Below are 14,240 nucleotides of genomic sequence, written 5' to 3' on the forward strand. Positions count from 1 at the left end.
CAGTTATGTATGTGTGATTAAGAAGCTTGCTCCCCAACTATATGGTTTTGGGTTCTGTCTCATTGTGCAGTACCTAGGGCTAGTATCTTCTACTGTAGCTCTAAGCTGACCAAAACTTTGTGAGTGGATTTGGTAGATGGAAACTGAAAGAAGTCTCATATATATATATATATATATAACTAAGGGCTCAAAAAGATATAATGTCTATATGCTGAAAGAAGGCACTGAATACATCCTACGACTTTGAATATTTGCTCCACAATTAAATACACAGGTTGTAAGCTGGAAAGTAGGCTGGCTAAAAATTCATAAAACAATTTAGTTATAAATTTTTAGCCAGCCTACTTTCCTCGCTTACGACCTGTGTATTTAATTGTGGAGTGAATATTTAAGTGGTAGGATGTATTCAGCACGTTCTTTCAGCATATAGATATAATAGCTTTTTGTGCCCTTAAGTATAATTGTCCCCTGTACAGTTATATATCTCTATAAATGTTTTTTACCTAAAAGGTTTTTATATGCTGGCCATTGATAAAATTCATTAATTTTAATGATTTTATCCTCTAATTATCTATATACATATGTGTGTGTGTGTGTGTGTGTGTGTGTGTACCCTTGTCTTGAAATTGTGTGTTGATTGCAAATGAGCATCATTGTCATACAAGCAAGGTATTTTGCATTCAGTCTTCCATGGAAAACATGTCTGGCCATGGGGAAATATGACCTTGCTTGGAAATGTTTAAAGGTTGGCAACAGGAAGGGCATATGGCAGAATTAACAAGAGTAAGTAAAATTGAGAGCTGTGAGATATAGAATAGAAATAATAAAAAGAATTGTTTCTACTGTATGCACAAGGCCTGAAATTTAGGGATTACATTGATCCTAGTACTCAACTGCTATTTATTTCATCGACCCTGGAAGGATGAAAGGCAGTGTTGACCTCAGAGCATAAATGACTAGAAGCAATGCCGTTGAACATTTTGTCTGATGTACTAACGATTCTGCCAATTCATCAGCTTAGATAAAAATAATGATTGAAATCCAAGAAAGCATTAAACTTTAATGTCTAGCACTCTTTGGAAGTAGCAAATAGCGATATTTTTAAATTTTAATTTCTATATCCAAACAAGAGTTTGAAGGAATTTGTTGTTTATCTATCTGGCATGTTTGTGTTTAGTAACCTAATATTAGGTTAATTTGTATATTCTAAGTAATAGGTTTCAGTAGAAAAAATAACACTGAAGATAAGCTAACAAATGTTTCCTCGTTCATGATAGAAAAATATTATGATTTAATTTGATAATGTTGTAACATTCTGTGGCTAACTAGAGTTTTAGTTTATATGAAATCTCTAATTTTTGTTTATATTTTCTGCTGTAACTGGAAGAGACAGTAATTGCTTCTGGCCATTCTTGGTTGTTGATTAGTCCCAGTTAGCACTGATTCAGTAAATAATTATTGATGAATGATGTCCCAGCTGTGGCCATTTTGTCTTGTTTTGGTAATAATATAAGTAAGACTACTTATGTTCTCTCATTCTGTTTTTTTCCTTTTTTTTTGCAATATATAGATGCACCCAACCACATGGTTCTGGGTTCAGTCCCACTGCATGGTACCTTGGGAAAGTGTCTCCTACTTTGACTTCAGGCCACCAAAGCTTTATGAGTGGATTTGTTAGATAGAAACTGATAGAAGCCTGTTATATACATATCATCCTCCTCCTCATTATTTATAATGTCTGCCTTCCATGCTGGCATGGGTTGGAGGGTTTGACAAGTGCCAGCCACTTAGAAGACTACACCAGGCTACTGTGTCTGTTTTGGCATGGTTTTTATGGCTGGATGCCCTTCCTAACATCAGCCATATATATGTGTGTGTGCATGTGCACGCAAGTGTTTGTCCCCCCAATTCCACTTGACAACTAGTGTGTGTTTACGTCCCTGCAACTTAGCAGTTCAGCAAAAGAGACTGATAGAATAAGTACTAGGCTTACAAAGAATAAGTCCTGAGGTAGGTTTAGTGACTATAATGTGGCTCTCTTGTTCGCCATTTAAATTTTTGCAAAGGTGGAGGAAGAACAAAGATGTGAGTTACGTACATTTTAAATTAGTGCCAGACACAGAAGCTGCACTTAGTCTGTTGTTGTTTAGCCTCAAGTCAACCCTGGCAGGACAAACCTGTCATCAAAGAATTTCTAGCAGTAACCATCTCATTTTCAGTTATAGTGTATCATTTTTAAAAATCTTTTACTTATTTTAGTTTTTTGACTCTGGCCATGCTGGAGCACCACCTTGAAGGGTTTTAGTCAAATACTGACTGACTCTAGTGCTTATTCTTTTGCTGGACTGCTAAGTTACAGGGCACAAGTATACCAACACCAGTTGTCATGTGGTGTTGGGTTTGTTTGACATACACACACACACACACACATTTATATAAATGCACACATATACACAATGGGCTTCCACCTACCTAATTCACCCACAAGGCATTAGTTGGCTCAGGACTATAGTCGAAGGCACTTGCCCGAGATTCCATAGTGAGACTGAATCTGAAATCACATAGTTGCAAAGTGAGTTTCTTGACTACACAAGCCATCCCTGTGACTTGTAAACTATATTAATGTGACCTTCCTCTTTTGTTTTTTTTTTAAATAGTCTGTCGAAGGGGTTAGGTGGGAAGTTTTAGTTGTCATGAGCATTATTCCTCAGATCTTGTTGGCTGACTTGCAGATCTCTCTTTACTGACACTTTCCGATTTCTGCCTTGCGTTTCCCCACTATTTTTGTTGCTGCTTTAAAACTCATCTCATCTGTCTTTACTTTACAAGTACCCTTGTCTAGACCTCATGATGGTTGTAAATGAGTATTAGTATCATACAGGCAAGGTTGCTCATTTCATCACTTTAGTGGAAAACGTGTCTGGCTATGGGAAAGTATTACCTAACCTGGAAACAGGTGATGGTTGGTAACCAGAAAGGCAGCCATCCAGAGAAAATCTGCCTCAACAAATTCCGTCTGACTCATGCAAGCATGGACAAGGGGATGTTAAATGATGATAATAATCTACTTGCTCTTCTTATCTTTGGAAAGTTTCTGCACACTGTATATCTACATCCTCTATCCTGAAAGTTTTGTAGAAATTTGGAGTAAAATCTAACTTCTGAGTTTGCCCTTCCTTGTGTGCATGCATGCAAAACCTAGCAATGATGGGAAGTTTTTGTTTAATAAAAATATATTTCCCTTGTTGTAGAGGTCTTACTCAGCTGAGAGATAAAAGAAGACAGGAAACTGATAATCTTTCATCATAAGGTGATCTTTTCAATAGCTAACCAGAAGGAATGATAAAGAAATTCAAGCAAGTTAGTAGGATAGTGAGTCACAATATAATAGAAACAGCATGATAGTGGAAACAGGTACTGCAGTGTTAGCTAGATAATAAACTATCCTCTTATAGCATGCATTTGATAGGGGTTGGGTGTCAGATATTCAAAAGTAAATAAGTTTTTAATGCTCCATGTAATAAATATGTTAAAACTAACTTTACCTAATTAGAAATAGAATTTGTGATGAAGGAAAAATATTTGTTAATGACTAATATTTTCATTTTTGATCGTATATGATTTGGTAAGTGGAAACTGAAAGAAGCCCATTATGTGTGTTAGGGGGGAGAGAGAGAAAGAGAGAATATGTTATTTGTGACTCCTTATCTTGACATCATGTAATAGTTGTAAATGAGTGTTACTGTTATACAAGCAGTGTCATTCATTCCAATATCCTGCAGAAACATATCTGGCCATGGAAAAGCAATAGGAAGGGCATCTGGAATCCAGCTGTAGAAAACCTGCCTCAGTAAACTCTGTCTGATTCATGCCAGCATGGAAAAGTGGACATTAATTGATGTTGATGAGTGACAACTCTGGACATACTTTGGGCTTATTCTGACTTCAATGCTCCATGCATTAAGTGTGCTTACCTAATTAGAAATAAAATATGTGGCGAGAGAAAAATGGTATTAGTTAGTCATCATCATCATCATCATTTAATGTCCATCTTCCATGCATGCATGGGTAGGACTGTTGACAGGAGCTTGCCAGGTAGAAAACCTATCCAAGCCTACTGTGTCTGTTTTAGCAGGGATTTTACGACTGGATGCCCTTTCTAACACCAACCACTCTGCAGAGTGGACTCAGTACTTTTTACATGGCACTAACACAGGTGAAGTTAGTTTTGGCAAGATTTTTACAGCTGGCTGCCATTCCAGACACCAATCACATTACAGTGTGGACTGGATGCTTTTAACGTGGCACCAGCAGCAGGGTAACCAAGTAACTCACAAAACAAGGAATTATGAGAAGAGCAGGGCATTTGTTAGAGGATGAATGTTTGAGTGGCAGAGACACAGAAGCAGGTGTCTTGCCACAACAGAGGGGTCATTAGAGGAGGTGATCCAGTATCAAATGATGAAAGGTTAGATGGTAACAGAGAAATAGAGACAGAAATAGATGTCTTGCTATAGAGGAGGTACATGGTTACCCAGTGAAGGAGAGAGAGAGAGGGAGGGAGAGTGAGGGAGAGAGAGAGAGAGATAGAGAGAGAGAGAGAGAGAGAGAGAAAGAAAGAAAGAAAGAAAGAGAGAGAGAGAGAGAGAGAGAGAGAGAGAGAGAGAGAGAGAGAGAGAGAGATACAGAAAGTGGCCTGAAACAAATATTATTTTCATTTTCCATCATATGAGGAACAATGCTTGACGTGTTGTGTTCTGACCTCCACAAGAAAAAACGTGTCCTTCATCAAACAAAAAGCAACACTGGTATTCTAATTATTAAGATGGTAATGTTAATCATGACAGTCTAGTTGTAAAGTTTATTTTGTAGACTTGGGACTATCATTTTTAGTCAAAGGATTTTAGAGTAAAGCAATTCTATTTGAAGTGAAATTTGTGGTTAGATCTTCTCACCCACATGGCATACATCAACTTTCTATTATTAGTTGACCTGGTGAGGGTGCCTTTACATGGTCATTCGATTTGCTAGAAATAGCAACCAAATTTCTCTAGTGCTGTCTTACAGAAATGACACTAGATAATATAGTCATACATAAAATAAACCTTAAAAAAAACCCCAAAAGCAAGACAAATAGGATGGTCATGGCTGGAACGCCTGTTTCAATCAGACATGACAATAGCGGTGGTGGGCGATAGATAGAATATCATTGTACAAAAGGTTACTCCCATTCAAGAGAAGGTGATCCATTTGAACTATTTATATGGAAAGATGAATTGCTGTCATTTGATAGTTTGCATTCATGTGACAGTTAGCAGTGACATGACATAAATGATGTCGAATCATTGTACTGATCAGGTCATTCATAGCCCAGTTATTGTCCCACCTCTAACCGCCCCCCCCCCCCGAATATCTAACTAACCACACCCTTTTAGTCATTTATAAAAGTAACCAGAACAGATTTTGTGTGTGTGTGTGTGTGTGTGTGTGTGTGAGTGTGAGAGAGAGAGATAGAAAGAGTGTGTGTGTATCTCTCATTATGCTATAATAATAAATACCTGGTGTGGAGGCGCAATGGCCCAGTGGTCAGGGCAGTGGACTCGCGGTCATAGGATCGCGGTTTCGATTCCCAGACCGGGCGTTGTGAGTGTTTATTGAGCGAAAACACCTAAAGCTCCACGAGGCTCCGGCAGGGGATGGTGGCGAACCCTGCTGTACTCTTTCACCACAACTTTCTCTCACTCTTACTTCCTGTGCCTGTAATTCAAAGGGTCAGCCTTGTCACACTGTCACACTGAATATCCTCGAGAACTATGTTAAGAGTACACGTGGCTGTGGAGTGCTCAGCCACTTGCACGTTAATTTCATGAGCAGGCTGTTCCGTTGATCAGATCAACTGGAACCCTTGACGTCGTAAGTGACGGAGTGCCAACAACAAATACCTGGTGCAGATAGTCTTGGTTTGGAAGACACATTAAAAGGGAAGATAACCAATGTCCTACAAAAACAGTTGATATCAATGTATTGTATATTTCAGTTACTTCCTTCAAAGTGTGCTGCTCATTTGTTGATGTGAATAATTTTCCATCATTGCCAAATATTCTATTTCTGTGCTTTGATGCCATAAACATAATAAATTACTTTTTTTGCTATCTGTTTGCATGCCTGTTTTAATTCCTCCACAAACAGCTGCCTTCTTTTATTGTTTTGTAGTGTGATGGGATAGAGAAAGAAATTCACTGCTATCTCCGCTTCACTTCTTCTTACATACTCAGGCATATGAAATAACCTACTATTACACATAAGAGAATACCATCTGTTGATGTTCTTAAAAGTGGGAACTGTTATGCTTAACCTTTGCTTACCATTCTGTATATCTATTTATTTAATTATGTATTTCCACCGAAACTTAATTCTGCCCCACCTTCTTTAAGACTTAGCTTTCGTTTGTGTGTTGATTCTGCAGAGAATACAATGTTGTTAGCGTTGGAGGTTGGGAAGGGGAAGATAATTTTGGGCTGTTGATGTCAGATTAATTGGTGTTTTTACTCCCATCTTCTTCTTTATGAAGGTTAATGTTTATTTTATACATTGACATTTATATTTTGCTTTTCCCCACTTTTGTTGAAAGCTCTGACCATCTTCAAGGATTGTATTATTATTCTCATCTTTTAATTTTTATGCCTGTTCTTCTATGGTGGCATAGTTTAAACTGGTTCATGTATCCTGAACCCTTTTTGGTAAAGTTCAATTTTTTGCTCATATTTATATAGGATCATACTACCAAGAGGACACACACTCTGGTAGTGCTTCACTTCAGTTTTATTATTAATAAATTAGGTAATACCCTAACCACTAAGCCTCATGTTTGAAGGCATGTGACTTAGTGACTAGGGTATTCTGCTCACAATTGTAAGGTCGTGAGTTCAGTATCTGGTGGCGCTTTGTGTTCTTTAGCAAGATGCTATATTTTGCAGTGTAACTCAAAGGATCAGCCTTGTTACAGACTGTGTTATGCTGAATCTCCTTGAGAACTACCTTAAGGGAATGCATGTCTGTGGAGTGCTTAGCCACTTGCATGTTAATTTCATGTGCATGCTGTTCTGTTGATTGGATTAGCTGGAACCCTCATCCTTGTAACCAATGTAGTCTCAGTAAATTAGGTAATTACTTAATAAATATATAGATGAATTAATTGGTTTGTCAAAGTTCTTTCGTCTCAGCCTGTGACTTTATTATCAATATGCTTCTCATGCACATCCGTTGTGCTAGCTCACACTCCTTGTTTTATGCTTATATGTCAGAATCCAAAAGTGTATTTTGTTCATGTTTGTATGTTTATAAAGCATATTTGTGTGTGTGTATGGGCATATGAATAATTGTAATGAATGCGGCAGTGACACTGTGTATTTTTGTGCGTAGTAGTGAGTTTCTACTTGTGTGTGTTTTGGTGTTGTGTTAGATTTCAGACTTCATCATATCCACACTTTTATCTATGCACACGTGTGTGTGTGTGTGTGTGTATACACACACACGTTTGCTGTTGTCTTTTCTGTCAAGTGGTTTGTAGCTTGTCATTTTTTGTTTCATGCATTCAAGCATGTCGGAGACTAACACCAGTTGGTTTGGTATCTATTTCTCGAAAATGCTTACCTGCTTTTATCTCCGCACACACGTTCTTTGCTCACACACACACACACACACACACTTACTCTGTCTGTCTCATGCACACAAACAAAGACACTGGGCACATGCACTTCTCAACCACATGGTGTTTGGGTTGAATCTGTCTGCACAGCATCTTGAGCAAGTGTCTTCTGCTGTAGCCTCAAGTCAAGTAATGCTTTGCAAGTAAAATTGGTAAGTGAAAATTGTATGAAAATACACTGTGTGTGTGTGTGTGTGTGTGTGTGTGTGTGTGTGTGTGTGTGTGTGTGTGTGTGTGTGTGAATGTTAACATTCCACAATTTCACTTCTGAATGAAATGGTGTTATGATACTTACATTGCTTGTTGTCATTATGCAGACACAAACACAGACACAAAGACACACACACATAAATATACATACATATGTACATATATATACAAACGACAGGCTTCCTTCAGTTTCTGTCTACCAATCCACTGACAAGTCTTTGGTCGGCTTGAGGCTATAGTAGAAGACACTTGCCCAGGGTGCCACGCAGTGGGACTGAACTTGAAACCATGTGGTTCATAAGCAAGTTTCTTACCACACAGCCATGTCTAAATATTGTAAAGTATTTTGTTTTAATGCTTCATTGATTCAGCTAGCTGTTACTATTTAAAATAATAGAATGAAAATGCTTGAAGGATTGTAAACCTGTATTGCATTACATTGACAGATCTTGTTACATGGCAGTTGTTACATCAGAGTGGTGGTAGAGGATAAGTTGTCTTTGTTTTTTGAACTTAGAAAGAATCAATGTAACTTACATGAAAACTATACAGGGTTTCTATAGCTTTTTTATTATTGTATTAAGGCCGGTTATCAACAAAGACTATGTCTTTAAGTATGGATTCGATGTGTGTTGGTCTTTTGAGAGAGAGAGAGAGAGAGGGAGAGAGAGAGAGAGAGAGAGAGAGTGTGTGTGTGTGTGCGTGTGTATCTTTTTATCTCTTACTTGTTTCATTAGACTATGGCCATGCTGGTGCACTGCCTTGAAGAATGTTTAGTCCGCTGAATTGACTCCAGTACTTATAATTTTTTTTAAAGCCTGGTACTTATTCTTTCAGTCGCTTTTGCTGAACTGCTAAGCTATAAGGACATAAACACACCAACACTGGTTGTCAAGTGGTAGTGGAAAACAAACATAGGCACCAAAACCAAGACACAGCCCCCCCCCCCCCCCCACATACTTGCTCTTCATTTTTTATTCTGAAATATAAATGAAATAAAAATATATATATATATAACACACACTGTTGTGTCATGCTGGCCTGGTCAGCCATCAGAGAACTCACAGAAATCAACCTCTTGTAAATTGTGATATGGCTATTGTTTACAACAGAACGCATGTAAGAGTAAAAATAGTAGAGTTCACTGAATATTAAAAATGGATAAAAAGTTTGGTTCAACTCCAAACATTTTCCTGTCTTTACATATAATCAGCAGCCCTGTTGGACATGACAATAAAGTTCCTTCTGAAGTCATAGACTCATAGGGCCGGTTTCTATGGTGTATATATTCTGCACCTGGATGGGATGCCAGTCTGTTGCAGGATTACTCATTTTTGCCAGCTGAGTGGACTGGAACAACTTGAAATGAAGTGTTTTGCTCAAAAACACAACATGTGACCCAGTCCAGGAATTGAAACCGCAATCTTACGATCATGAGTCGAACACTCTAACTGCTAAGCCAAGCAGTACTACTACTGGTATTGGCAGTGGTGGTAGTAGTAGTAGTAGTAGTAGTAGTTGTTATAGAGGTGGCAGTGGTGGAAATGGACAAAGTTTGTAGTCGTACTATTGTTGTAATATCAGTTATTTATAAATACTCATACACCTTTCTCCTCTAACTATTTTTAAAGCTATGGACTTGTGCATTTCAATGTGTTTGCCCATCAGTGAGCTCAAACAGAAGAAATTAAAAAAAAAAAACAGGTGAAAATATCTGACAGTAGTTCATGCATGTTTTCAACATGGGTTTTCTGTGCTGCTACCTAGGTCAGTTAGCCATATGGAAAAACCACAAGGCAATGGAATAGTTCTTTTATCTAAGTTTATAATTACTTCACTATGGTTTGTGTGTTTATAAGAAAGGAATACATACATACACACAGTTATTATTGAAACTTAAGTGTGAACAAAAACACACAGTTCATATATAGGTTGTACCAAAAGGGAAGTTTGGTCAAGACTTGCTTAATCATTAATTGCTCAATATGCAAATGTGACTTTATATGAAATTGTTTACTGTACCTATTATGCGCATGCATGCTAGCAGGCGTGAAAAATGTGATGTTCATATCACTATTTTTATTTTTTGGTGGTTGGGTGGGGGTCATTTTATCATATAATTTATAAGTAAGTTGTATTCAATCTTTGCACCCTGCTTTCTTCCATTGAAGGTGGCTATCTTTGTTAGACTAAAATATGGCAGTATTGGTATAGACTGAAGATAAGTCATTATTATCCAGTGTTTTAAATCCGGGGTTTTGTCCCCGTTAACAGGGGTGGCCAGATCTACCTCAATGCCATAGCAACCGCCCTCACACCATCTTGCCATCTTGCCCGATTTTGGGCGTCCTCCTTTTTCGAACCAACCCTCCCAATCTCCTCATGAAGATAAGTATTTTGAAATAAAAATCCACCCATAGATATAGGTATTACATTGGTAAAAGCGAAATATTTTGTCTTTGACATCATCTTGTGCAGAAAACATCATCATCATCATCATCATCATCATCATCATCATCATCATCATCATCATCATCATCATCATTTAACACCCATTTTCCATGCTGGCATGAGTTGCATGGTTCAACCAAAGCTAGCAAGTCTGATTTGGCATGGTTTCTATGACTGGATGCTCTTCCTAACACCAACTGTTTTACAGTGTGTGCTTGGTGATTTTAATGAGTGCGCTTTTATGTGGCACCAGTATAAGTGATTTTTACGTGGCGCTGGCACAGGACTCCTGCAGGCCAATTCTCTTCAACCAAAGGGAGTGGCCTTACCTGCAAAACCTACATGCAAAACTTTTTACTTAATTTCTTACCATTTTTTTCATTGAAAGTTCCTAGTTAGACTATTTTCCCTGATAGCTTCTCTTATGAACCAAGGTGGAACTCAGGGGTTTGTCACTAACACCTTTGACCTGCTAACTATTACTTCAGACCTCATACACTCCAATACTGAGGATATCATCCTTCATGCTTTAATATATTTCTACACACAGGTCTTTATTCATGGCACTTTATGACAGAAATGCACTGTATTTATGAATAAAAAGATAAAAAAAAAAATTCAATGACATACTCGGAAAATGAACATGATTAACTTGTCTAATTCAGTAGTCAAACACAGTTATTACATGTCCCAAAAATGTACACCTACATCGTTATACCTTTTTTTATTCATGAACAACATAGTGCTAAAACAATACCTCAATTTTTATGTATTTGTCTAATCTATGGGAGCATCAAAAGGCAGGTGTAAAATGAGTGTGTGTGTGTGTGTGTGTTTTAATGTATGCACACGTACAAAATTACATGTGTATTTGTATAGACACGTGTAAAGATGTTTGTGGAAATAAACTAAGTAAAATGTCTGTTGAAATTATTGAAACTAGTTTTGAGTGTGAGTCACTGTAGTGATGGCAATAAAGCGTGTGAGAGTAAAGACTTCAGTAAAATGATAAAAATAATCATTTATGAGTCACAGTGATAATTTTGAAGTTGTTTTTATGTGTGTGATTTGTATATAGCTGAACTCTCTTTATGTATGTTTACTTTATTCTAGTTTTTTACTGTTTGTGTTCATCTGTGTATATGGCAGCTACTGTAAAAATGCAGTATTTGTATAAATCATTGAGTTTTATGAATATACCTGTGTAACTATGTTTACACACACACACACACACTATTTGCATCATCATCATTTGATTTCCATGTTTCATTCTAGAACGGGCTTGACAGTGTGATAGGATCCAATGAGCTCAAGGAATGCATCATGTTTTAGTGCCTGCTTTGGTGTGGTTTCTATGGTTGGACACCCTTCCTAATGCTGACCTCTTTACAGTGTGTGCTGTGTTCATTTTTTTTGTGTCACCTGCTTGCAAGACTATGAACCTTCGGGGGTGGGTCAAGTTTATGCTAGGAGATGAGGAGTAGAGGGAGGTAAAGTATGAGGGAAAAGGGCCAGAGTAGGACAGGTTTCTTGTTGAGGAGTGATCATTTGGAGCTGGAAAGGGATTAAAACAAAATATGTAGAGTGAGAGTATGGGTTCTGGCATAACTGATTGGTTGAGAAGTTTATTTTGCAATTCTCACTTCCCTGAATAGGAGGGGTCTTTGGCAAGTGTCTGCCACCTAAGCTTTGAGTCAACCCAAGTCTTGGAAGTGAAATTGGGTGGAAGGAAACTCTGGACTTTTAAATTACAGATATACACGGATTGTTCCTATAATTCAAAGAGTTGACCTTGTCACTATGTTATGCTGATTCTTTCTGAGGATTCTGTTATGGTTACATATGTCTGTGGAATACTCAACCATGAGGTGGTCACTCAGTTGATTGAACAACTGCAATATTAACCACTGAAACGTATGGGGTTTCTCAAATTTCTCAAAGTATTAGAGAATTACTGGTTTGTGATGCAAGAAAGTCAGTCTTCAGTGGATCTAGCTCTACAATAGTGACTACTGAAAATGAACTGAGAAACTATACTTAGACATCAGTTTATAATACATCCTACATACATTGCTGTAAAGTTTACCTCTCAGTTATATTAATTTATCCAGCTAGCTGCAGTTGGCTCCGTAACATTAAGTGTTGCCTGGCTCCATTCTATATAAAATATGCTGGCAGCTTTAGTTTGGATCCTTCCATTGCTGTAGCAGGCAGTTGGTTCCAGTCATCACTATTCTAGCAGTAAAAATTAATTATCTGCAACAACACCAAGAGTAACTAATCAGTGGGCCATACAGAATTATACTAGTGAATGGTTGACTCCTAAAATTCAACTTAGTATTTAGTCTTTTCTACAGCCATAAGCAACAGAAACTTACTATGTGTATGCTTTTGACTTTCTTCTTTCAAAGCCAATAAACAGACATTTTCACACCTCTTTGAAAAATCATTCACTTAGTCTAATCTATTGAATGATTACGAGCTTTCTTTATTTTTGTATTTCTGTCATCTTGCTTTACAGTTTTATAGACAAGACTTCTAATGGTGCATAGTCTGTGTTGATTCACTTTATCCAACATTTGAACAGCAATTCAATACATTACCGTTGTAGTTGAAATTGTTTTCTCCATAGAGTTGATAAAGTTCCTTACCCTGGTATAATCTCTCTAGATTTAGTCCCACTATCATTTCAATGTTGTACAGATAGATGCTCTTCCTAACAGCAAACACCCTGCAGAGTGGACTTAGTGCTTTTTACATGGTACCAGCATAGGCGAGGTCAATTATGGCATGATTTTTACTGCTGGATGCCATTCCAAATACCAGCCACTTTACAGTGTGAACTGGATGCTTTTTACATGGCACCAGCATTGACAGGGTAACCAAGTAACTCGCAAGACAAGGAATTATAAGAGGGGCAGGGGCATTTGAGAAGGGGAACTTGTGTCAGAGGATGAAAGGTTTGAGTGTAACAGAAACAGGTATCTTGCTATAACATAGGTGGCATTGGAGGAGATAATCTGGTACCAGATTAAAATAATGTTTTAAAATTGTCACTTATGATTTAAATTTTCCCTTTGGTTTCTCTTGTAGATGTTAGATCAGTTGAATTCATCAACCTTTGCCGTCTTCAACCTAATGATTTCGAAATGGTGAAAGTCATTGGTAGAGGAGCATTCGGAGAAGTTCAGTTAGTAAGTATCATTGTTATTTTTGCTTCCTTCTTTTATTTATACTTTGTAGAAGCTAACCATTTCTATTTTGTAAAGAAATATTTTCGTAGTTTATAATTTCAAGTATTGTTTTTTTTTTATTCAAATAATATTTTATCAAATTTCTAATTTATATTATTGATAAATGTTATATCTTTGAAGCATTATATTGTTTAGTTTCCTTGCTATTTGATTTACATTCTGGATGTCTGCATTTAAACTTTGCTTACTATAACATACTATATGTTACTGGAGTAGGTTTACATTTTATATGCCTGTATATAAACACAGCTTAACACAACATTACCATCAATTTCTGCAGTATATTTATTCTCTGTACATCTGTATTTAAATATGGCTTGCTGTTTAGAATGTTGGGCTCATGATCATAAGGTCATGGGTTCAATTCCTGCTTCAAGTAGCACATTTTGCCCTTGGGCAAGACACTTTATATCATATTGCTCCAGTCTATTCTACCAATTAACTGCCAGTGCATCCTTCTCTCTCTTCTGCTGTTATATCATTGAATTTCTGCTGGGCCACAATTAGGAGTGTCAAGAGGGTGTTTGTGCCTGTTTACTACTATTGTCGGCACTCCATCGCTTACGGCGTCGAGGGTTCCAGTTGATCCAATCAACGGAACAGCCTGCTCATGAAAT

At 37.4% G+C, this 14,240-nt stretch overlaps 1 protein-coding gene across 4 annotated transcripts in view; it reads left to right on the forward strand.

The window, feature by feature from the left end:
* Window positions 1-14,240, forward strand: part of LOC106876226 (rho-associated protein kinase 2) — a 204,815-nt gene that overhangs the window by 93,613 nt on the left and 96,962 nt on the right. For all 4 annotated transcript variants that reach the window (XR_001410211.3, XM_014924703.3, XM_014924712.3 and 1 more), the window contains exon 3: window positions 13,463-13,563. Coding sequence is in view for 3 of the 4 variants with exons in the window: in XM_014924703.3 (XP_014780189.1) it covers window positions 13,463-13,563 (101 nt within the window). In the remaining variant the exon portion in view is untranslated. The remainder of the gene's footprint in view (window positions 1-13,462; window positions 13,564-14,240) is intronic.

Source organism: Octopus bimaculoides, chromosome 8 (genome assembly GCF_046866305.1).
Source record: "Octopus bimaculoides isolate indiv1 chromosome 8, ASM4686630v1, whole genome shotgun sequence".
Taxonomy (NCBI): domain Eukaryota; kingdom Metazoa; phylum Mollusca; class Cephalopoda; order Octopoda; family Octopodidae; genus Octopus; species Octopus bimaculoides.